At 42.3% G+C, this 24,398-nt stretch overlaps 1 protein-coding gene across 1 annotated transcript in view; it reads left to right on the plus strand.

Annotated features, from left to right (window-relative positions):
- Window positions 1-1,242: 1,242 nt before the first annotated feature.
- Window positions 1,243-24,398, plus strand: part of COL11A1 (collagen type XI alpha 1 chain) — a 283,501-nt gene continuing 260,345 nt past the window's right edge. Inside the window, exons 1-2 of the mRNA XM_087720747.1 lie at window positions 1,243-1,264; window positions 12,189-12,356. Coding sequence (XP_087576873.1) covers window positions 1,243-1,264; window positions 12,189-12,356 — 190 coding nt within the window. The remainder of the gene's footprint in view (window positions 1,265-12,188; window positions 12,357-24,398) is intronic.

Consider the following 24,398-nt stretch of genomic DNA (forward strand, 5'->3'; position numbering starts at 1 on the left):
AGGTCCAATACCATGAAGGTATTAACCTCAAAAGCTTCGCATGCTACCATTCAAAAGAGTTTTCAAAGTAGGCATGCAACTGAATATTCTGAAAGTATTACTAAAACATTCCCTAAATTTTTTTTTAAAAACCAGCAGCAGAAGAAAGAACAAAACAACTAAAAGAAATAAAGAACAATTTCCATCAATGGAAACTCTGTTTCCAACTTGGAAACAAAACACAGGAGTGCTACATCCCTTTTGCCCAGGTTCGCCTGGTGCACCAGTTGCGGCCCTACCTGGACCGGGAGGCACTTCAAATGGTCACTCACGCCCTCGTCACTTGACTACTGTAACACGCTCTACATGGGGCTGCCCCTGAAAAGTGTTCGGAGACTACAACTGGTCCAGAATGCAGCCGCGCGAGCGATATTGGGTGCACCGAGATACACCCATGTTACACCTATCCTCCGCGAGCTGCACTGGCTCCCTATCGGTCTCCGAACACGCTTCAAGGTGCTGGTTATCACCTTTAAAGCCCTACATGGCCTAGGACCCGGATATCTACGAGACCGTCTTCTGCCACATACCTCCCAGCGGCCGACAAGATCACACAGGATGGGCCTTCTCCTGGTGTCGTCGACTAGACAATGTCGTCTGGCGGCTCCTCGGGGGAGGGCCTTCTCTGTAGCTGCCCCAGCTCTATGGAACGATCTACCCCCAGAGATCCAGACCCTCCCCACTCTCTTGGCCTTCCAAAAGGCTACTAAGACCTGGCTATTCCGGCAGGCCTGGGGCTGTTGACCTCATGAATGAGGTCCAGCCCCACCTAGACTGAATGCATGATGTGTTCTTTTTTAACCTGCTTTTCTCTCTATTTTTTTTAAAAATATTCTTTAGAAATGTATTCTGTAAGCCGCCCGGAGTCCTTCGGGCTTGGGCGGCATATAAATTCATTAAATTTGAATTTGTTCCCTTTCGTGGCTTTACAGGTTGATTTGACTTGAACAACCTAATTTTTAGGTAAACGAAATTAATTTACCCGTATTTGTCTAGTGCACTTTGATAATTTTGTTTCTTTGCATAAAGGACATTCCTTATACTAGTTAAGGGTCAGTTATCTAAGTATTTGGTCCTGACTTGATTGCAAGTTCTGTGTGAGCAGCCTTGTTAATTAAAGTGTGATGTTATAGGAATTTGAGGTGTTGTGTCTTTACACACATGTGATGATCACAGATGCATTATTAAGTTATACAGATGAACATGGGCACCAGCTCTGAAACGTGTAAGTTGCAGCAATAATAGTCCTGCAAAATGCATCTGGATAGCATCTTCTTTTCTTGCTCAGCAGATAAATGTATGTTAATGACTTGGATAAAGTTTTTAATATCCTGAACTTGATCCTACAGTCTTCATAAAGCCAAAAGCCCTGCATTAATCATGAAGATTGCTTGGTTCTTGTGTTCCCCCTACTCTCTTCTGGAAGAATTCAAAAGTAACCCCATGTGTCCCCACTCTGTAGTCAGGAGAACATCTTTTAATTCAAGTGAGGAATTTAGTAATCTAGGAACGGCGAATAGCGACCACCTTTAGTGGGAAAGTAACAGCGTTCCTTGTGCCTTTGGTTTTGTCATGCCGGCGACATAACCATGGAGACGTCTTCGGACAGCACTGGCTCTTTGGCTTTGAAATGGAGGTGTGCACACCCCATACAATTACAGCCTCTGAGACTTTGTAAAGGCTGGAACTTAGCAATAGCAATAGCAGTTAGACTTATATACCGCTTCATAGGGCTTTCAGCCCTCTCTAAGCGGTTTACAGAGTCAGCATATTGCCCCCAACAACAATCCGGGTCCTCATTTCACCCACCTCGGAAGGATGGAAGGCTCTGGGTCAACCTTGAGCCGGTGAGATTAGAACCGCTGAACTGCAGATAGCAGTCAGCTGAAGTGGCCTGCAGTACTGCACCCTAACCACTGCGCCACCTTGGCTCGTACGCCTGTACCGGGGTGTACCGGTCATATCCCACCACTGAATCCCATTCCTGACAATTGCTAAGTAAGTAGGGTAACTGGATTTTGCAGTTGTGTGTGTGCTTCTGTCTCCGTCATATGTCCATAGACGCTCTGAAGAGAGAGATGGATGGAATTATACATTTAACAAATAGAATAAATATGAATAGTGTATTTCCTCTGATTCAAGTCTATTTTCATTTTTTTTCCCTATCCCTGGAATTGCTGGGCCTTTTCAGGCAAGAACTTACAACGTGTCCTACTCCTACTGGATCCCATTTCTTTCAGCTTCTGGCATTTCAGAGGCTGAGTATACAAAGGGAGAGTTATACTCAGTCGAAGCCCAGGTGAATACTTTGCTCCCCCCCCAAAAAAAAGGTCCAAAGAAAATCCTGTTTAAATTAATCCCTCCCCCCTCCCCAAGAACCTGTGAAGTTGGACTTATTTGTGTTGTGGTTTATATTCTTTGTGGGTTAAATACTTTTTTTCAGTAGATATACGTTATGTGCAAGGATCATATCTGCAGAGACCTATTAGATCCCAAAGACCAAAGACCTATTAGATCCCACAGACTAGGCCTCCTCCGGATTCCATCTGCCGGCCAATGTCAGCTGGCGACCCCCCGGGGGAGGGCCTTCTCTGTAGCTGCTCTGGCCTTATGGAACGATCTCCCCGTTGAGATCCGGACCCTCGTGGCACGACAAAACCGCGCTCATCAAAATAGCGGTGATAAAACCGCGTCGCTAAAGCCACGACGTCATCACCGCGCGTCATCACCGCTGCGACAACAGCACGGCGACAGAAGGGCGCTTTAAAACAGCGCGGCGGCAGAAAGCCGATTTAAATTAAGGTAAGGGTTAGGATTAGGGTTAGGTTTAGGGTTAGGTTAGGCTGAGTGCTTCAGAAGGCACGGATTTGCCCTCCGCCCTTAGGTCAGCGCGGTAACTTCGCATTTGCTTTAGCAATTCGGACGGCGCGGATTAGCACTTGCGCTTATGTCTCCGCAGATAAGGGCTTCGCGGTATTGTGGTGGAACCCCGGACCCTTACTACCCTTCCGGCCTTCCGCAAAGCAACTAAGACCTGGCTGTTCCGGCAGGCCTGGGGCTGTTGAACTATCCAGCCCCATCCTATGTTATGACTGTTGCTGAATTTTTAATTGTTGTTTTTTTATTTTTGTACCCTCCTTCCCTTCTTATTGTTAGCCGCCCTGAGTCTTCCAGGAGTAGGGCGGCATACAAGCTAAATAAAACTCAAACTCAAACTTTCAAAAAGTAATCTGAAAAGTAATTGATTTACCACTCCACATTGCTACAATTTTATTTTCTGTCCAGTCTCTTGTAGACTTAGGATTCCTGCCTTCTTTTTTACTAGTGCTGAGTACATCATGTTTCTTGCTCGCTTGATCAGTTCGTGACTTTGGTATTTGGTATTTGGTATTTGGTATTTATTGTACATTTATAGGCCGCCCTTTTCCCTGAGGGGACTCAGGGCGGCTTACAATAAAAGGGGAGAGGGAGTGTAGGACAAATACAAAAAGAAACTTAACTGTTTCTTCTGATCCTATCCTGAAGAAAATGCATTCCATACACTTAACTTGGCTCTTGCATACCCACACGGGGGAATATACGCTTTCAGCAAAATGAAATCTCTCTAAGAGAAGCAATGTTTAACATATGTAAATAGGAAAGATCCTCCTCTAGTACAGGGTATTTAGCCATCTGGCTACTATCAAAGCCAATCATGGGAACCTCGGAGAACTCAATGATTTCCTTGTAAGACGAATGCCGAGCTGGGGAGTTAGCCTCTTGGAGAAGGACCAGGACGAGAAAGATTGCTTAACTTTTGACCTAACTAAGTATTCCTCCTGCTAATGTTCTGATGCTCTTTTTAATTTACTCTATTTTAGTTGGGCACTTGAGATAAGGCTAGTGGTGGCAACAAGTCTTAAGAGAGCTTGTGCAAGGGAAAAGATATCGTTGGCTCTTTCATTTCCTTTTATCAACCAGGCATTTTGTCTCAGGGAAACTGTTAACAGTATTTATTGAGGTAATGTTTACTGCGGCCTGGTGTTTAGGTTTAGGTAGTTTATTTATATGCCACCCTTTTCCCTGGGGGGACTCAGGGCGGCTCACAATTTGGAAGGAAGGGAGGACAAACAGATTAAACACATAAGACAGTACATCATTAAAAGCACAACATTCATACAATTCGGGTGGGTTGCGGTCTTTAACCCCAGGCCTGACGGGACAGCCAGGTTTTAAGGGCTATGCGGAAGGTCTGGAGGGTGGTGAGGGTACGAATCTCCATGGGGAGATCGTTCCATAGGGTCGGAGCTGCCACCGAGAAGGCTCTCCTCCACGTGGTTGCTAGCCGACATTGACCGGCTGATGGAACTCGGAGGAGGCCTAATCTATGGGATCTAATTGGTCGAGTGGAGGTAATTGGCAGTAGGCGGTCTCTCAAGTGAGTGTGATTTAGTAATGGTAATAAATGACTTTCTATGAAACATAGATCTCCAGTATGGTTTCCCCTACCCCCGTGGGCAAACTTTCTCTTTAGACATCACCTCTGGATGTTCCTACCATTTGGAAATAAATAGTTAGCCAAGGATAAAAGGTAAAGGTTCCCCTCGCACATAGGTGCTAGTCATTCTCAACTCTAGGGGATGGTGCTCATCTCCGTTTCAAAGCCGAAGAGCCAGCGCTGTCCGAAGACGTCTCCGTGGTCATGTGGGCGGCATGACTAAACGCCAAAGGCACACGGAACGCTGTTCCCTTCCCACCAAAGGTGGTTCCTATTTTTCTACGTGCATTTTTACGTGCTTTCGAACTGCTAGGTTGGAAGAAGCTGGGACAAGTCACAGGATTTTATTCCATTATGTGGCGCTAGGGATTTGAACCGCCGGATTGCCGGCCTTTCTGATCAACAAGCTCAGTGTCTTAGCCACCGAGCCACCGCGTCCCTTAGTAAAGGCTATATGGTAACCGTTCTAACGAGCAACTAGTCCTGTCAGCCTTTCAAGATAGTCCAGACAAAAAGCATAAGAAGATGGACTAATTCTACTTTATTGTAAGGTTACGTTAAGTATCTTGTAAGTCTGAATGTACATTTCTCCCCTTTGGTCACCTTTATAGTCCAAGAACATGCTATGTCATATTCCTTTTGTGGTTAAGCTCCCTCTTGTCTGTCCATTTCTTTCACTGTGGTTCTTTGTTCTGTCTCCCAAGGTTATTCTCTCATACCATTTCAAGTTCCAGAGTCTGGTCACTATCAAGTATAACTAGGTGCTTTTAAACAGAGATGAGTTGTGTTGGGATCTGCCGAAGATTTTACAGTAGCTTTCTGTAGTTCTGATTCGCTGTTTTGTAAAATATAGCAGTAGGAACAACATCTAGTTCTAATGGCAAATTTCTAGGCTAAGCATGACCTCAAGGAGACATTGAATCTCATTCCCTGGCATGTGAATCTCCAGTTCAGGCACTACTTCATGGCTATTTTCATTGTTCTTTAGACCTCAAGGTCTAAAATGTTAATAGACTAGGTCCTATTTATGGGCAAATTGCATTCCACACTCCTCACATCTGGTTTAAACAATCTTGTGTGCTGGCCACAGTTATGTAAAGTTAAGGCTCAGTGGCTAAGACGCTGAGCTTGTCAATCAGAAAGGTTGGCAGTTCAGCAGTTCGAATCCCTAGTGCCAAATAACGGAGTGAGCTCCCGTTACTTGTCCCAGCCTCTGCCAACCTAGCAGTTCGAAAGCATGTAAAACTGCAAGTAGAAAAATAGGAACCACCTTTGGTGGGAAGGTAACAGCGTTCCATGCGCCTTCGGCATTGAGTCATGCCAGCCACATGACCACGGAGACGTCTTTGGACAGCGCTGGCTCTTCGGCTTTGAAACATAGATGATCACCGCCCCCTAGAGTTGAGAATGACTAGCACCTATGTGCGAGGGGAACCTTTACCTTTAAGCATTGGTTTACTAAATACATACTGAGATCATATTGCATGTATCTTCCTAGATAATGCATTCAAAGCCCAAATGAAAAGTTGTATGGAAGACTGTCTCCTTGGCTTGACTGCTGTATAAACATAGAAACATGATCTTGCACTAAAGAGTAACTGTTATTAATAAACTCTAAAAGGTGATGCTTTTAGACCATTAATGGAAATGCTAGCTCGATCTTGAGTTACTCCATTAAAATTATTCTTATGTTTTATGTTGTTCCAGGCTTGGTCTACAGTGATTTGGATCTTGTACTAATTGATATTAATGTACATTATGCTTCATTTTTTTTAATGAAAGAAGTATGGACTGAAGGATAAAAGTCAAAAGTCTGGCTTGTATATGTGCAGGTAACATAAAATGGAAATACTGACTGAAATAAAAGAAATAAGATTTATTGAATTTATCCCCAGACCAAACTCAACGTCAACCCCACAAGTTTCTACAAGTAGGGGTAGTTTGTCTATTAATGCATCAATTTTCCTTTTCATTGGGTAGAAGTCCTTTCTTTTTTCCACTTTTCCTGATATTTATTACCAATTGATCACTATTGTGATAAATAAACTAACAGGTAATATTTCTTAGACCTGAATCGTTGGTTCTATAGATAATTAGTATCTGCTCAGCTTTAAGCCCACCATACAGTCATAGAAAGATCAGAAATAAATATGGGTTTCTACTACTAGAGCTATGAATGTAACTTACATTCTTATCCTCGCACTAGGCAATGAATTGTTTAATCTGGGTTCATTCTTCTTTCCAATAAAAAAAAAAGTTATCTAGCTGAACTGTGTCTGTTAGATTTGAGTCCTCATCTAGGAAATAGGTTTATCTATGTTAATGGGAGTCATGTGATTTACTACAGAATGTTTTCTTATCTTTTGAAGAAATCTTGTAGATAGCTTTGTCTCTCTCTGTGTGTGTTTGTGTGTGTGTGTGTGTGTGTGAGAGAGAGAGAGAGAGAGGGAGAGAGAGGGAGGGAGGGAGGGAGGGAGGGAGGGAGGGAGGGAGAGAGAGAGAGAGAGAGAGAGAGAGAGAGAGAGAGAGAGAGAGAGAGAGAGAGAGAGAGAGAGAGAGAGAGAGAGCTCATTCAGGAATACAGGCCAGGCAGCAGTCAATACAAGGATTAGTAGAACTTTTATTTTATTGATATATGTGTGATAGCAAGTTTCACTTATTTTTACCACCAGTTCACTGTGTGTGGACATGCTCACTTCACACATGTGCACCTTCTGCGCATGTGCCTGGCCTTCCGTGCATACGCTTTGCTTGTGCACGCGCCTTCTGCACATGTGCCTAACCCCCAAAACATGGCTAAATAGGATGGCACAGAGCCGGGGCAGGTGGGCGGGGGTGGGCCCACCGATCTCTGCTACCAGTTTGCCCAATCCAGTCTGAACCGGCTGAATGCCACCTCTGGATAGCAGAACCCTGGAAACCTATATCCCTCTGCTTCCTCTTATATCAAATAGAACCAAGTCATGGTTATCTTGAGATTTTTTCCTCACCCTGTCTTCCTTACCCAATCTAAATTAAACTTTACTTAATAGTTCTTGCATTCTGTAAAACTGTCTCCATACTCCTGTATCAGTGATGGGTTTCAAATTTTTTTTTAGAACCTCTTCTGTAGGTGTGGCCTGATTTGTGGGAGTGGCTTGCCGGCCATGTGACTGGATGGGAGTGGCTTGCCAGCCGTGTGACTGGGTGGGCGTGGCCAACTTGTAAAATGTGGTGAAACTCACTTAACAACGTTCTTGCTTAGCAACCAAAATGTTGGCTCAGAAACTCTGGCATTGAAGCACGGAAGTCTTAAAGCTGTCAAATTACAAGACCCTTGCACCCCTAACCATTTAGGGGAAAAAAACCCTAGGGGTGTTTAAAGTTGACAGCTTTAAGACTTGTGGATTTCAACTCCCAGAATTCCTCCTCTCGCTCTTCATCTTGATGATGTGCGGACAGGCGGGGGGCAAGGAGCTGGGACCGGTTCTAAACGGCACGGTAGATTTGTGGAACCTCTTCTATAGAAAAGGTTAGAACTGGCAGGAACCCACTCCTGTCCTGTATACTATATCATAATTTCCTAAATGGTATGTACACTGCGTTCTCTGAGGGTAACTTTCTAGAAACTTTATTTTTCTGAAGACATCTGAGGTCCTTCCTGCTGTTCTATAATTGAGAATAGCCAGATCAGGGAATGAATAATTGGTACCATCTTTTAATCTCATGATCTGTGGTACTCGTAGCTAGAACAGTGGCAACAAGATATAAAATGTTGCATCATGTATCCATGTTTGTAATAGAAATAATGCAATTAAATATGTCTACCTATATGATCGTGCCAATATCCTTGCAGTACATCCTGTCCATAGTGTCTCACAACTAGGTTCTACTAGTTTCGTGGTCTCCTTCTTCCAAATAAATATTTATAGAACAATACACTTAGGGCATAAAGTATCTGGGGCCAGCCTCAATGATTGCACTAATTATGCATTCATTCATAATACAAGCCCATCTTTTCCCATGATTTGTTGAATAAATCACAGACGACTGAATTGAAACACAAGCTAATCCAAAACCAAATTAACAATGTTTTTTTTTTTTTGCTTAGTTTGCACCCTGTAAGCCCTAATTCCAAGTAAATTGACATGTAGTCATTTTGGTCCTATAGGAACGCTTCAATCAAATGGTATAGGGGTAGCTTTAATGTGGTTTTGATGGGTTTAATGTAGATTCTTATAGTATTAAGAGAAAAATGTTGGCAACTGTAGAAAGCGTGTGTATTCATTGAATTTTGACAGATTTAATGTTATCTTAATTCTTGGCAATTATGTAATTGCCTTAGTACTTGCAATTATATGCTCAATATAGCCCAGCTTTTCTGTTGAGGTTTCACCTCTTCTTTTGCTTATCTGATTTGGGTCTCCTGTCTGCTAGAAATGTAGCTGGTGAATAAAATGTTCTGAAAGTGAGGTTTTAGGACTGTTTATTACAATAAGTAGCTTTTCTACTAGAAGTTCCTGGTTCCACAAGAGGGAAACCATTATTATTGCAGAAGGTCTGGAAGATGTTGGAAGTTGGATTCTCCTGAAAAGATTGTCCACTTGCCAGAGAGCCGTGGTGGCGCAGTGGTTAAATGCAGCACTGCAGGCTACTTCAGCTGACTGCAGTTCTGCAGTTCCGCTGTTCAAATCTCACCGGCTCAGGGTTGACTCAGCCTTCCATCCTTCCGAGGTGGGTAAAATGAGGACCCGGATTGTTATTGGGGCAATATGCTGACTCTGTAAACCGCTTAGAGAGGGCTGAAAGCCCTATGAAGCGGTATATAAGTCTAACTGCTATTGCTATTGCTATTGCTAGCTCAGTTAGTGAGATAGTTTGACAGCTTTGGCCATCAAATGACATGAGTACCCAAGGAAGGAGTTGCTTAGTATAGCAGCAAGGGCTGGCTTTTCGCTCTTTCCTCACTCTGTTCCTTTTTTTTTCATTTTGAAAATGTTAATTGTGGAAACAGCAAGCATGCTTCGGCCATCTTCCCCTCCAACCCTTCCCCTTTCCTCAGTGGTGGGCTTCAAATTTTTTTGGAACCTCTTTTGTAGGTGTGGCCTGCTTTGTGGGAGTGGCTTGCCAGCCATGTGACCAGGTGGGAATGGCTTGTCAGCCATGTGACCGAGTGGAGGTGGCTTGGAAGCCATGTGACTGGGTGGGCGTGGTCAACTTGTAAAATGTGGTGAAACTCACTTAACAACGCTCTTGCTTAGCAACTAAAATGTTGGCTCAGGAACTCTGGCATTTGAAGCACGCAAGTCTTACAGCTGTCAAGTTACAAGACCCTTGCACCCCTAACTCTTTAGAAAAAAAATGCCCAGGGGTGTTCAAACTTGACAGCTTTAAGACTTGTGGACTTCAACTCCCAGAATTCCTCCTCCAGTCACGTTGGCTCAGGAACTCTGGCATTGAAGCGTGCAAGTCTTAAAGCTGTCAAGTTACAAGAACCTTGCACCCCTAATCCTTTAGGGGAAAAAAAACCCAGGGATGTTCAAACTTGACAGCTTTAAGACTTGTGGACTTCAACTCCCAGAATTCCTCCTCTCACTCTCCATCTTGATGATGTGCGGATGGGCAGAGGGAGGGAGCTGGAACCGGTTCTAAATGGCACTGTAGATTTGTGGAACCTCTTCTATAGAAGAGGTTAGAACTGGCAGGAACCCACCCCTGGCTTTCCTGGAGATGATGCTAGCGGTCACTTTGTTCTTGCCTCCCAAATTTGTTTTGCTCCCAGTCTTCCTAAAACTCTCACCTACCACATAGTTAACAATTCCTCCTGCCTCAGAATTACAGGAAACAAGTACATTCTGACAGAATCCAGGCCTTCCCAGTTTTCTTATTGTAGAGAGGGTTTCCTGAATCAGACATTTTTCTGATGGTTCAGGCCATAACTCCCAATCTTCCCAGATGAAGGAATAGTAATCCAGTATACCTATGAAGTGTCAGGTTCCTTTAGAGGCTGTTTCAGAAGATTCAAATCTCCCTTCAGCTAAGCAAACTATTTTTGATGAGCAAACTGTCAAGAAACTTGGCCTCTCATGGCTGATCTTATTGAAATCTACGAGGCACCAATAAAGTTGCCTCCCCACTCTCTCGGCCTTCCGTAAGTCTACTAAGACCTGGCTGTTCCGGCAGGCCTGGGGCTGTTGACCTCATGAATGAGGTCCAGCCCCACTAAGGTTGAGTGCATGGTGTGTTTTTATCTTGCTTTCCTCTCTATTTTAAATTTTTTAGTATTCTTTTTTAGAATTGTTTTATATAAGCCGCCCGGAGTCCTTCGGGATTGGGCAGCATATAAATTCATTAAACTTTGAAAGGACAATATTTGTAGCTCAGGGTTTCAAAGGATGGATCCTTGGTGCTCTCTGTTTTCGTGCAGATATTTAATTGGCCAAACTAGGTAAAATAATCAGTGTTCTGGATGATGCTCTGACGAAAATCAGTTTAACTGGATTTTCACGTAGGGACTTGAACTTTTGTGCCTGACAATTTCATTAACCTCTTTGAATGTTTCCTTGTTTTTATTGGCATTAACATGTTTTACACATTGTTTAGAGCTGGGGTTGTTATCCAGATTCTTGGCCTATCAGGGTTGCATTAGACAATTAAGTAATTAAATGATTTTTATCTTTAAGATGGACTTAATTCTTTCAAGTCTTCATTCAAGTCTGCCATGAAAGGTGTTTTTCAGGAAGTGATGTCATGAGCTATTGTTGTAAGGGTTTGGATTGGCTACGGAGTGGAACAGTACAAAACTCAGGGCATTCAAGAGTGGTGGGGGGGAAAAGACTCAGGTTCATTCTCAAAAATAGCCAGTTGACCAACTAGAAGACATTAGCCAAGTTATACTAGAGGATCATATCAAGGGCACAAGCAGTATTTTGCCTTTTTGGTTGTAAGAATATGTGTGTGATAACTAAAGAATAGATTTATATTTCATTTTTCTCTTTAATGTATGTGTGATGACAAATGCGCCATTGAAAAAATGAGGTGGGAAATAGAAGAGAGAAGAAAGATGGGAAGAGAGGGATAGGAGAGAGGGTAAGGGGGGAAGATGAGGAGGATAAGGAGGAGTGGAATGTAGAGAGAGGAGAAGGAGAAAGGAAGGGGAAGTAGAGTAGGAAAGGATGATGGAGGGAAGAAACGAGGTAGGAGAGAGGCAGAAGAAAGAGGTGTATGGAGAGCAGAAGAGCTAATAATGGGCGTTGATGACAAGGGGAACTGATGTAATTACTATTTAATACAATAGGATATTGGCTATGTAATAGTATACATGTGATTGCATGTTATGAAAATGGAAAATAAAAAAGTATTTGATTAAAAAAAATAAAGAAAAAATGAGGTGTAGACACTTCGCTCTATAGGTGTTCGCATTTCTGGTGTCAATTCACAATTTATCTGCAGACCAGGCAGAGAGCAGCCTGTTAATGCTCAAGTCAATATTTTATTGGCCTTCAGGAATTATGATAGAATTAATTTTGTGGACCAAGGTTGACCTTGTGGCTGGATCACTGAGATTGCTTAGAGTTTTTTCGTCATAGTATGAGAAATGATACAGAACTCCATATAAACGCCCCCCCCCCCTTTTAAAGGATAGGTAATACTATGAATATTCTAAATTCTTTTTTTCCCCCTTATGTTTCAGCTGAACCAGTTGACGTACTGAAAGCATTAGAATTTCACAAATCTCCAGAAGGAATATCAAAAACATCAGGAATTTGCATAAACAGAAAGAATTCCAAAGGATCAGATGTTGCCTACAGAGTTTCAAAAAATGCACAGCTCAGTGCCCCCACTAAGCAATTGTACCCAGGTAAGTGAGTGTAAACATTACGTTGTGTATACATATACATGAATGTACGTGGGGTGGATTTTCAGCATTTATCAGTCGTTTAACTTTATTTTTTCTGGTAACCAGTTCAAAGGTTCTCATTTTATTTTCAGTTGATGCAACCAATACATTTACATCAATGTAGCCTTAAGTGGGAATTTGAGAAATAAACCAGGTGGCTAATAATCAAAATTATATTCTGAACAACAATTGCTTACGAACATGAACGAGTGGATGGAGACTAGTTATTAATGTAATAAAGCGACAATAAAAAAAAATCTTGTTGGAAGCTCTGGGAAACTTTGGTTTGATCCCACAATTTTTTCTTAATGTTCCTTAATCAGTTAAAGTTATTAAAAGTACTCTTCAGCTACACTACTCAACCAGCAATTGTTCGAAGTTGTGATGGCACTCAATGAGCAATATGTATGACTTGTCCAAGTTTTAATGTCCCAGCAACCTCCCCCAGTCACATGATTGTAATCTGAATGCTTGGCAACCAGCTTGCACTTACAATAGTTGCCCCATCCTGCAGTCCCATAATTGCCATTTGAGGCCTTCTCTTCTGGATCCCCATAAGATACGTCAATGGGAAAGCTGGCAGGGAAGGTCACAAGTTACTCCTGTGTTGAGGCCCAGCAGGAGCCGTTGGAGCTGCCACCAGACTCTGACAGTGAGGAGCCCTATGAGTCGGCTCTGGAGGATGTGGAGGACCCTGGACAGGGTTCCGACTCCGAGCAGGGCGCAGAGAGGCTGGTTGGCCACCAGGAGGCGCCTGAGCCTTGGACCAGTGGGGAGGAGACAAGGGAGAGTGATCCGGATGCCAGCAGTGAGTTGTTCCTGGATGTCCGGCACCGAAGAGCTAATAGGCGTCAGGAACAATTACGCAATTACAGGAGGTAATTGCACTCAGCTGGTGGTCATTAGGCCCCTCTCCAGACCATAATAAGGACTGTTTGTGCACACTTCCCTTTTGCAGAAGTCAACGCAGGAACTAATGTCGGAGAACACTATTGTGAGCTTGGCAGGCTGGATTGCTACCACGGCTTATCTGTGCTGGATTGCTACCAAGGACCTGTCTGTCTGTTAATTAAGTGCCGTAACTTATCTTTGGCTCGGAGTATGTTGGTGTGGGACGAGGGGGGTCAGAATATTCCTGTTAGTCATTCACACTGATTTTTCTCCTGGGACGTGCATTATGGAGAATGAGATTCCAAGAATCTCATACCTAGTGCTTGCTAGAAGCACCCTCTACCTGGACTCCGTAGTGTACATCCACCTGTCTGCACTCACACATTTACGTAGTTTCCCCAGGGGTGGTATTCCCTTCCCTACCAGTTTGCAAATGTGAGCATGCACCTCCGTGCATGCGCTCAGCCTTCCATGATGCGCTTTGGGCGAAAAAAAGTGCCTAAATGGGATGCCATAGAGGTGGGGGACAGGGTCACCCACGATTTCTGCTACAGGTAGAATACCACTTCTGAGTTCCCATCCAATGCCTCCCTGCATTCATACACCCAGCACAGCTCCCTTCCTTCCCCTCCCCCACTCTCTGCACCACAGTGCTTCTTCCTACTCTTGTCTGCAGTTACTCAGCCTTGCCCTCCCCCACCAAGCTGCACTTCATAGCACTTTCCCACCAGCCTTCTTGCAAGCCTCCCGGGACTTCCGACTTCCTGCTGGTTTCCCCATTGATTGGTTTTGTTGTTTGGAAGCTGTCAGGAAGTTACAGGTCACAGTCATGTGAGATCCTCACTTAACAATTCTTACATAACGACAGCAATGGGTAGTGTTGGGATTGCAGTTGCTAAGGGATACAGTCGCATGATGGTTCCCTTTATGACTGTATCACTTAGCGACAAATTCCACTCCCAATTACTATTAAGCAAGGTCTATCTATAGTAATATTTGCAGTATAATTAAAAGAGGCTGTGACAGTGAGTTCTTAAGCGCTGGTAAATTTATGCAGAAAGCCATGACTTAATCTTTTAAGTTTCCGACAGTTTGGAAACAAACTTTGCAAATTAGAGGCTAGGCTAATTGTAGTTGTTAGAAGGTGCTTCAGATATAACTTTGAACTCAGGAGTCAGCACTGTGATCTCATCCTTCCCCATCTCTTTTACTGGTCCAATAATCGTATGTTTTTGAAATACGATCCTTCTCTTTTCTTAATGCCAGAGCGTGTTGGTTGAATAATTCTTTGTTGTTATTAAACCAAAGTTCCACATTATATTCCGTTGGAAAACAACGTGTTCCTTTCTCAACATTTGACCCAGTGTCTGATTGTGAGGAGTACTGCATTAAACTCAGACAAGTGTGTTAGGAGACTTTCAAAGGAAAGAATATATTGTGACAGGACCACAAACCACGACCCTCGCCTCCCTCCCCGTTTTTTAGTAGAGTTGTCAAGTATTATAGATGACATTGTATCTTCATGGTTTGTGGTTTAGGGAACCTCATATAAAGCTAGAAGCTCTCCTATCAAGAAAGTCAGAAAGCAAAAATTGGAGTTTGCGTTGAGCATATTCTGTTTGGCAAATTTAACTAAAAACAGGCAAGAATCTCCTTCAAGACTTTATGCCTTGGGGTTAATGGCATCTAGTGAAACAAAGAAATTGTTGCTTTTAATTTGCTTTGATTTTGTTAAAAAAATTCTCCAATAGAATATATGTATTCTATTGAGCGTATATCAGAGGTGGTATTCAGCAGGTTCTGACCAGTTCTGGAGAACCGGTAGCGGAAATTTTGAGTAGTTCGGAGAACTGGCAAATACCACCTCTGGCTGGCCATGCCCCCATCTATTCTCTGCCTCCCGAGTCCCAGCTGATCGGTAGGAAATGGGGATTTTGCAGTAATCTTACCCTGGTGTTGGGAGGGAATGGGGATTTTACAGTATCCTTCCCCTGCCACGCCCACCAAGCCATGCCACGCCCTCAGAATCGGTTTTAAATAGATATAGATAGATATGGATATGCATATGGATATTGATACAGATGTATATGTATATAGATATAGATATAGATATAGAGATAGAGATAGAGATAGAGATACATAGATACATAGATATAGATACATAGATATAGATACATAGATATAGATGTAGATGTAGATGTAGATATAGATATAGATATAGATATAGATATAGATATAGATATAGATATAGATATAGATATAGATATAGATATAGATATAGATATAGATATAGATATAGATATAGATATAGATATAGATATAGATATAGATATAGATATAGATATAGATATAGATATAGATATAGATATGTATATAGATATAGGTATGTATATAGATATAGATATAGATGATATAGATATAGATATAGATATAGATATAGATATAGATATAGATATAGATATAGATATAGATATAGATATAGATATAGATATAGATATAGATATAGATATAGATATAGATATAGATATAGATATAGATATAGATATAGATATAGATATAGATATAGATATAGATATAGATATCTAAAGGACTGAATTCTGCTCTTTTATGAAGCTTTCTTCTTTTTCATTTTCTCTTTTCTTTTTTGCTTATTCACTTTTTTTAAACATCCTTTGTTTCTTTTCTAATACTGGTATTGTTTTTATTGTGTTAAATTTTTTCCCCCAATGGAATATAGAATCTAGTCTTTTTGACAGCAGTTATAGATGCACTTCTATTTTCTCCTTTCTCCGTAAGGTTATATCATCAAACCTATAAATCACGAATTCATGTTTTCCCCTTGCTCACCAAGTGGAACTCTTTCAAGGTATAGGTAGTCCTCAACTTACAACAGTTCATTTAACAACCATTCGAAATTACAATGGCACTAAAAAAAGTAACATGGCCATTTTTCACACTTAGGACTGGTTGCAGCATCCCCGTGATCACATGATCAAAATTCAGATGCTAAGCAACTGACTCGTATTTATGACGGATGCAGTGTCTTGGGGTCATGTGATCAGCTTCTGCGACCTCCTGACAAGCAAAGTCAACAGGGAAACCAGATTCATTTAACAACTATGTGACTAATTTAACAACTACAGTGATTCTCTTAACAACTGCGGCAAGAAAGTTCATAAAATTGGGCAAAATTCATTTAAGAAATGTTTCACTCAGCAACAGAAATTTTGGGCTCAGTTATAGCTGTACATTAAGCACTATCCGTATTCCAAGATCTATGGTTTCATTATTTCCTGTAAAATAAAATGTAGAGCACATAGAATCGCATTGTGAGCAATTTGTGAGATTTTTGTGGATATAAGCATAACTATTACATAGTACAGTGTTGAGTTCCGGATCATGTTGCAACCGGCACAGTGCAACGGGCCTCGGAATCCCCCATATGCATGCATGCAGCATGTGCACATGTGCATAGCATGCATATGTGTCCTTACATCAATGATGCCCCTGCGATGCATCCGTGATGCTCCAGCTGCTTGGCGGAGCATCGCACAGGCAATGGAAATTCCATGCATGTGCACGGAAGCACCGAAGAGCTCAAATACAGGTAAGGAGCTCGGGTGAGTGGGCCCTCCACAGCACCATACTGGAACGGTACCCAGTGCTCCTGGCAGGCACCGGTACACCCGTACTGGGGTGTACCGTTTTCAACTCACCACTAATATACTGTAGTGTTGTGACTCAGCAGAAGTTTGCTGTGAGTTGAGTCGGGATGCAGGATTAACAATGCAGCTGTGGCTTGTTAGTATCATCTTCTGGAGATAAAAGGATGGATGGTGGCACGCCCTGGTTGCAGAAGTCAACGTTCATCGTTCGTTTATGGAGAATTCAGTTCCGATCCTGTTTGAGTTTGTGAGACACCTGGAGAAGTGATTTTGCTTCTTGAAAACTTGGTACTGTAAGAGCTTTGTTTTTCCATTCTGTTATCTTCTTGCCAGAAACTTTATTTATGTTCATTTTGGGCTCGCAGGCGGTCTGAGCCAAGGACTGATAAAGTTATTTCCTTTTAAGTTTGTCTGCCTGTTGTCATTGGACGAGCGGAGAAGGGGGGTCAGAACACTGTAGTATATAACAGTCTATAATCTGTTATGTTATCTATTCTGATTTAGCTGTCATGATTGATACAGGTGCAGGATTTATTCCTACTGCCTCAAATTAATACACAAACACATAAGTTCTGGCCAAGCACAGCTTTGTTTAGGCTTTCTATAATTTTTCCTCAGGTACCTATGATTTTCTTCTGATTGTCTCTTAACAACTTCAGGAAGCAAAAAATAATATAGAAGAGATCTCTTTCACCTTGAGGCAAGGCTGCAAAAGTTTCTTGTTATTGCAGGCTTAAACATGTAACTTTAATATGTAGTCTGCTACAATGAGTAATTTTATACTTCCATGGAATATACGTGACTTTAAGAAATAAACTCATATCTGCTGCCTCTTTTTTCCCCCTGGGTTGAAACAAATATATGCATTAAATTGCTTCCTCCCTTTCTATTCAGTGGTCTTTAATGTTTTAAGGGGGTAAGCATTCCACACGCCTAACATAAACATTAATGGAATTCACACAACTTTTCATCTTTCTAACTGACGAGGTGTAGAGGCTAACTAATGTACTTGCCTATATAAGTGTCTGCATTTCAGGAGGAACAAAGCTGATTAAACCTGGATTAATCCAGGCATTTACCAAATAGAAAAGTGAGCAACAGCAGAGTAGCAACGGATGCAAAATAAGTAGCTGAACCAACTTCTTATTGGGGGTCCATTCCCAATGTAGAATCTCAAAATCCCTACTTTTAATGCAAATATAGCAGGACGATTATAAGAAAGACATCTTAGGATGGAAGGCAATAAAAACAAGGAATGCATATTCAGCTCTTCATTGAAACCAGTTAGCCAAGGTGGCGCAGTGGTTAAATGCAGCACTGCAGGCTACTGCTAGATCAGCAGGTCAGCGGTTCAAATCTCACCGGCTCAGGGTTGACTCAGCCTTCCATCCTTCCAAGGTGGGTAAAATGAGGACCCAGATTGTTGGGGGCAATATGCTGACTCTCTGTAAACCGCTTAGAGAGGCCTGAAAGGCCTATGAAGCGGTATATAAGTCTACTGCTATTGCTATTGCTATATTCTGATTAGAACATTTCCAAGTGGTTTACAATGAAAATGTATATGCAGTGGTTCACGGAGAAAATCTCTCTGTGTGGCCACTAGAAATCAAAATCTACTTTATGACACTTAATCAGTCAATATGCAATGTGCTGGGCTGAATTGGCTTCTACTGGCTTAGCAAGAGCCAATTGTTAATTTTTTTGGAATTGTTCATGCCGGTTGGGAGCAGAACTAAGAACTGATATCTAGTGTGCTGATTAGTCTTTTTTTTCACAGAATATATGATGTATACACACACATTACACACATTCACAGAATCGACAAGAATTTTGGGAAACAAGTTTGATTAAAGCTTTTAAGGGCAGCTCACGAAGCCTGCCTGAAGAATCTCTGGGAATATTATTATGATGGATTTCTTTCAGGGAGATTCTTAGAGAATGGAAACTGATGCATTCCTTATCCTAGCCCAGATGTTTTTTTTAAAAAATTTCTGTAAGACAAATAGGTGGTCAGCCTTTTCTAAAAGAGAGCTGGACACAACTGAGCCAGGCTGGAAACCCAATAGCATTTCAGATGAATGTTTGTCTAATCTCATTTAAAACTTCCAGTGTTGGGGCATTCACAACTTCTGGAGGCAAGTCGTTCCACTGATTAATTATTCTAACTGTCAGGAAATTTCTCCTCAGTTCTAAGTTGCTTTTCTCCTTGATTAGTTTTCCACCCATTGCTTCTTGTTCTACGCTCAGGTCAGTGGTGGGTTTCAAAAAATTTTGGAACCTCTTCTGTAGGTGTGGCCTGCTTTCCGGGTCCACTGGTGGAACCTCTTCTAACCGGTTTGGTAGATTTGACGAAACAGTTCTACCGAACTGGTGCGGACTGGTAGGAACCCACCTCTGTCTCAGGTGCCTTGGAGAATAGCTTGACTCCCTCTTCTTAGTGGCAACCCCTGAGATATTGGAACACTGCTATCATGTCACCCCTAGTCCTTTTTTTCCCCATTAAACTAGACATACCCAGTTCCTCCTCTTCCCTAATCATTTTTGTTGCTTTCCAAATATTAAACATTACAATACAAAAAAAATCAGTGTCAAGTCACAGTTGTAACAGAATTTGGGATGGGGAGGAGAAGAGACGAGAATCATAGAGAAATTGGTTAAACCCACCTATGTGCTACTTATTTCTCTTTAGCGCATTGGGAAAGTGTCCTGGTTTGTAAATGCTGATAGCAGGATTTAGGTTTCGCGCTCTACATGGGGCTGCCCCTGAAGAGTGTTCAAAGATTGCAGTTGGTCCAGAATGCAGCCGCGCGAGCGATAATGGGTGTACTCAGATACACCCATGTTACACCTATCCTCCGCGAGCTGCACTGGCTCCCCATTGGTCTCTGGATCCGCTTCAAGGTGCTAGTCGTTACTTTTAAAGCCCTACATGGTATTGGACCTGGCTACCTGAGAGACCGCCTCCTGCCATTTACCTCCCAATGACCAATAAGATCACATGGTTGGAGGTTGGGCCTCCTCCGGGTGCCATCGACTGGACAATGCCGGCTGGCAGCCCCCCGAGGGAGGGCCTTCTCTGTAGCTGCGCCGGCCTTATGGAACGAGCTACCCGCGGCGATCCGGACCCTTACCACTCTCCCGGCCTTCCGTAAAGCGACCAAAACCTGGCTGTTCCGGCAGGCCTGGGGCTGTTGAGTAATATTCCAGCCCCACGTGACTGAATGGTGATTTTGTTTTAAACAATTGTATTTTTAATATTCCAAGTCTTTGTTTTGTTGTGAGCCTAGGGAGTGGGCGGCATATGTGAAATTCCCGTGGGTCGTCCATGAGGCCAATGTTGAGAAAAGACAGGACACGAACTTTCTCGGGATGGAGCGACCCAGATGAGAACCTGAGAGCCCCTTTTATTGAGACAGGACAAAGGCAGGAGGAGCAATAACATGTGATAGAAAACAGCCTGTAAAAGTACAATTTCTAATCTACTGCTTCAGGAAAGTTCTCTCTATATATGGTCAAATCCTGGACGTCAATGGTAGGGCACATCTCAGAATGTTATGTTATTCACTATCAGGATGTTATGGCTTTCTCGGAGCCAGTTGTCTCCTGTGTGATTCAGCGTGACTCTGCAGGCCCTAGTATGAACTAGGCCATGGAGGACACACACCTACACAAGGAACCATATTACAACAGGCATACAAATTTTATTAAAGTTACAAAGTTTCTTGATCCTTGGCATCTTGGGCTGTTGCATGAAAGAATGCCTTGAACATTTCCCATTCCTCTGTGCTTTAACGTCAACCATCCCTGCACTGTCACATTCTTTTGAAAGTAGGTGTCACATAAGTGATTCTGAACAAGTCCGAATCCGGTAGCTGAGTTCCAATTTAAATTAAATGATAGCTCCAGTTATCTCTATTTGCCACTCCACATATCTGTGCTTATGATTTTTGTGTGCGTCCAATGTAAAGGTTGGATCCTACTTTTAGAAGCAGCTCAGGTTTGGGTTTTTTTAAAAAGGTAAATTTAAGAAAAAAAAATGAGGTGCAAATCAGGGGTGAAGTCTTCTACATGCGTGCCAAATGCTTCGCCTGCAAGGCACTAAGAAGCCTTTTCTCAGCCTGCAAAGGGAAGTAGAACAGCAAGGATTTCCTGCTTTCTAGTGAATATAAATTGCGTCAAACAACTGATTGTTGCACAGCTGATCGTCGGAACTTTTAAAAACTTTTTTAAAGCATTTTTTTTTTTACTATCGGTTTGGGCAAACTGGTAGTTAAAAAAACCACTAAAAATGTTTTTAAAAAGTTCTGATGATCAGCTGTGCGACAATGATCGTGATCGTCGGAACTTTTTTAAAAAACTTTTTTTAGCATATATATTTTTTTAACTACCGGTTTGGGCGAACCGGTAGCATTTTTTACTACCAGTTTGGGTGAAGCGACCTGAACTAGTAGCATTTCACCCCTGGTGCATATCATCCTCTTCTCAAGTGGGCTTGTCCAAGGCATCTAACAAATGCATCCTATTAGAAAAGCCAATGGCAGTAAAAATATAAAGCACAATATAGGTAAATAATATTTGGTCATAAGTAGCTAAGTATAAATAAATATAGAATTGTACATAAAAATGGATAACGAATAAGGAGATTATGAACGCAAGATAGAAATGTATAGAAGGGAAAACGCTAACTGCAAAGAAACCGATGCGGAACTGCTGTATGATATACGATGGAACTTATTGTTCCTATGTTGTTTTTAAGTCATGTGTTTGTTTCTGTTGATGTACTTATGTGTTTAAAATTTGATTTTTGATTTTATTATATTTATATGCCGCCCTTTTCCCGCGAAGGGGACTCAGGGCGGCTCACAGTTCAAATCAGGGAAGAGGGGTACAGACAGAAAATAAAAAGACGAAACATAACAATACATAATTTAAAAACACACAACAGTCATACCATTCGAGACGGGGGCAACAGCTCTTTAGCCCCAGGCCTGTCGGAACAGCCAGGTTTTAAGGGCTTTGCGGAAGGCCTGGAGGGTGGTGAGGGTTCGAATCTCCACGGGGAGTTCGTTCCAGAGGGTCGGAGCAGCCACAGAGAAGGCTCTCCTCCGGGTAGTCGCCAGTCGGCACTGGCCGGCGGATGGAATTCGGAGGAGACCTAATCTGTGGGATCTAATCGGTCTAGTGGAGGTGATTGGCAGCAGGCAGTCTCTCAAATACCCAGGTCCAATACCATGAAGGGCTTTATACGTGACGACTAGCACCTATAATAAAAAATTATAATAATAATAAAAAAAGAAAAGCCATTGGCTCAAGGTCCATTAAAGCAACAGCTTCTGTTCAATGATTGGCAAAGGAAATGAGCTTCGATTTAACTAACTTGGGCCACCCTTTGAGCTCTTGTGCTTTAGCAATGTTTTTCTACTGTCTAAATACGCTCTCCTGAGGTCTCACTTTCACCAGTAAGACTGGATGCTCAAATGTAATTGCCCCTCAGCCTTAAACAGCAATGCAGTCATTGAAAACCCTTGTGGTGTTGCCTTTTAGAAGCTGTGAGCAAAGAATAAAGGCTTCCTGCTAAAGCCAATGCAGAGAAGACCAGGGCAGATGTCCCCTTTTATGTGGTGCACAGTGAAAATGGAATCTGTTCGGAGCTAAGAGTTAATGCAAAACATCTTCCATTCTCCCTCTGCACCAGAGTGTTTTCTTTTTAAGACTCTAATGGAGTTGGTAATTTTAGCAGTGACCCGGCTGTAGCTCATTTTTGTTTTGAGCACTGAGTAAATTCACTCTTTATGGTAATTTATGGACAAGCCCATTAAATAAAACGTAGCTTTCTTGGTCGTTCACCTCTCTCTTTTGTGGAAGCCACAGGATTTCTTACCTTAAACTTAAGGCAAGGGATTCATATTTATATCCCAGTTGGCCTCATTTGGGGAGGTGCAGGCTGTCATTAAAAAATATCCCAATAAGGAGGAACACAGACAAACCACAAGCAATAAATCTTACTTAAAGATCAGAGGTTTATTTCATGAGAAATGTGGAATATGGATAGCCAACATAGCAATGCAATTCCACAACAGAAGTTACATTATTAAACCATTGCAAGGAAGTCCAATGATACATAGCAGATTCTGCAAGGACTGCTATTGGGCAAAGATAGAGGTGGGTTTCAAATTCAAATTCGCTTGTGCTCGTGTGTGCGTGTGACACTTCTGCGCACGCGTAGAAACATCCTGGCAGTTGGGCGGGGACTCCCGCCACCGCCACTACTGGTTCAGCCAATCTGGGCCAATCCAATTTTCCAATTTCCAATTTTAATAGATTTGTATGCCGCCCAATCCCGAAGGACTCCGGGCGGCTTACATAAAAACAGTTTAAAAGTATTTTAAAAAAGTTTAAAATACAAGACAGAAACAAATTAAAAGAAGGACACAACATGCACTCGATCTTAATGGGGCTGAAGGTCAATCCAGATCAACAGCCCCAGGCCTGCCGGAACAGCCAGGTCTTAACAGACTTACGGAAGGCCGAGAGAGTGGGGAGGGTCCGGATCTCAGGGGGTAGATCATTCCAAAGGGCTGGGGCAGCTACAGAGAAGGCTCTCCCCCGAGGAGCCACCAGACGACACTGTGTAGTCGACGGTACTCGGAGAAGGCCCGCCCTGTGCGATCTTATTGGGCGCTGGGAGGTATGTTGCAGGAGGCGGTCACGAAGATATCCAGATCCTAGGCCATGTAGGGCATCCAGGAGCAAAGGACACCATGCTCATCTCAAGTCACATTTCTTATACTTTCCTTTTTTTACTGACATACGCATTCCATAGTTTCACTTCCTTGTCCCTTTTTTACATTCTTACTGTCCGTCAATCTCTGCAAACACCCGTCTATATTTGAAGCTCTTAGCCATTCATTGCTTTCAGTTTCTCATTTCCCACATCTCATTCTTCCTGCTCTAAATCCTGTATATTCGTAACAGTACCTACTTTGCAGAAAATGCAGCACAAAAGTCAGCACATTAGAAATACGTCTGGTACATTTTGCAATTATGTTAGTTTAAAACTTGGGTTCAGTGAGGTCTGCGAGTCCACTCCTAGGCCTTATTACCTGCAACTTTCCAGTGGATATAAGCCTCTTCTCACAAGGCATATTTTCACAAAGACTTTTTGAGGGGTAAGGGAAGAAAGTATTATTCTCTACCTTAATGAAGGAATGGAAGGGACTCTCAAACAAAAACAGCAGTAGCCATTTGTGGAGCAGAAGGGAAACATATCTAAAGCTGTTTGCTTATTTCCCATGTCCAAAAGTATTTCTTTGTGTTTGAATAAGAATTGTGTGAATAAAGATGATAAAAATGGGCACAGAATGGTTTCATAGCCTCCAGGATAATAGTTCCTAGAAAATGGAAATCCAGGTTAGATTCACACATCATGCTAAGCCATGAATTTGCA

The sequence above is a fragment of the Thamnophis sirtalis genome, unplaced genomic scaffold (assembly GCF_051295495.1).
Source record: "Thamnophis sirtalis isolate CommonGarterSnake01/CBP01778 unplaced genomic scaffold, rThaSir2_p1.2 scaffold_7, whole genome shotgun sequence".
Lineage (NCBI taxonomy): Eukaryota > Metazoa > Chordata > Lepidosauria > Squamata > Natricidae > Thamnophis > Thamnophis sirtalis.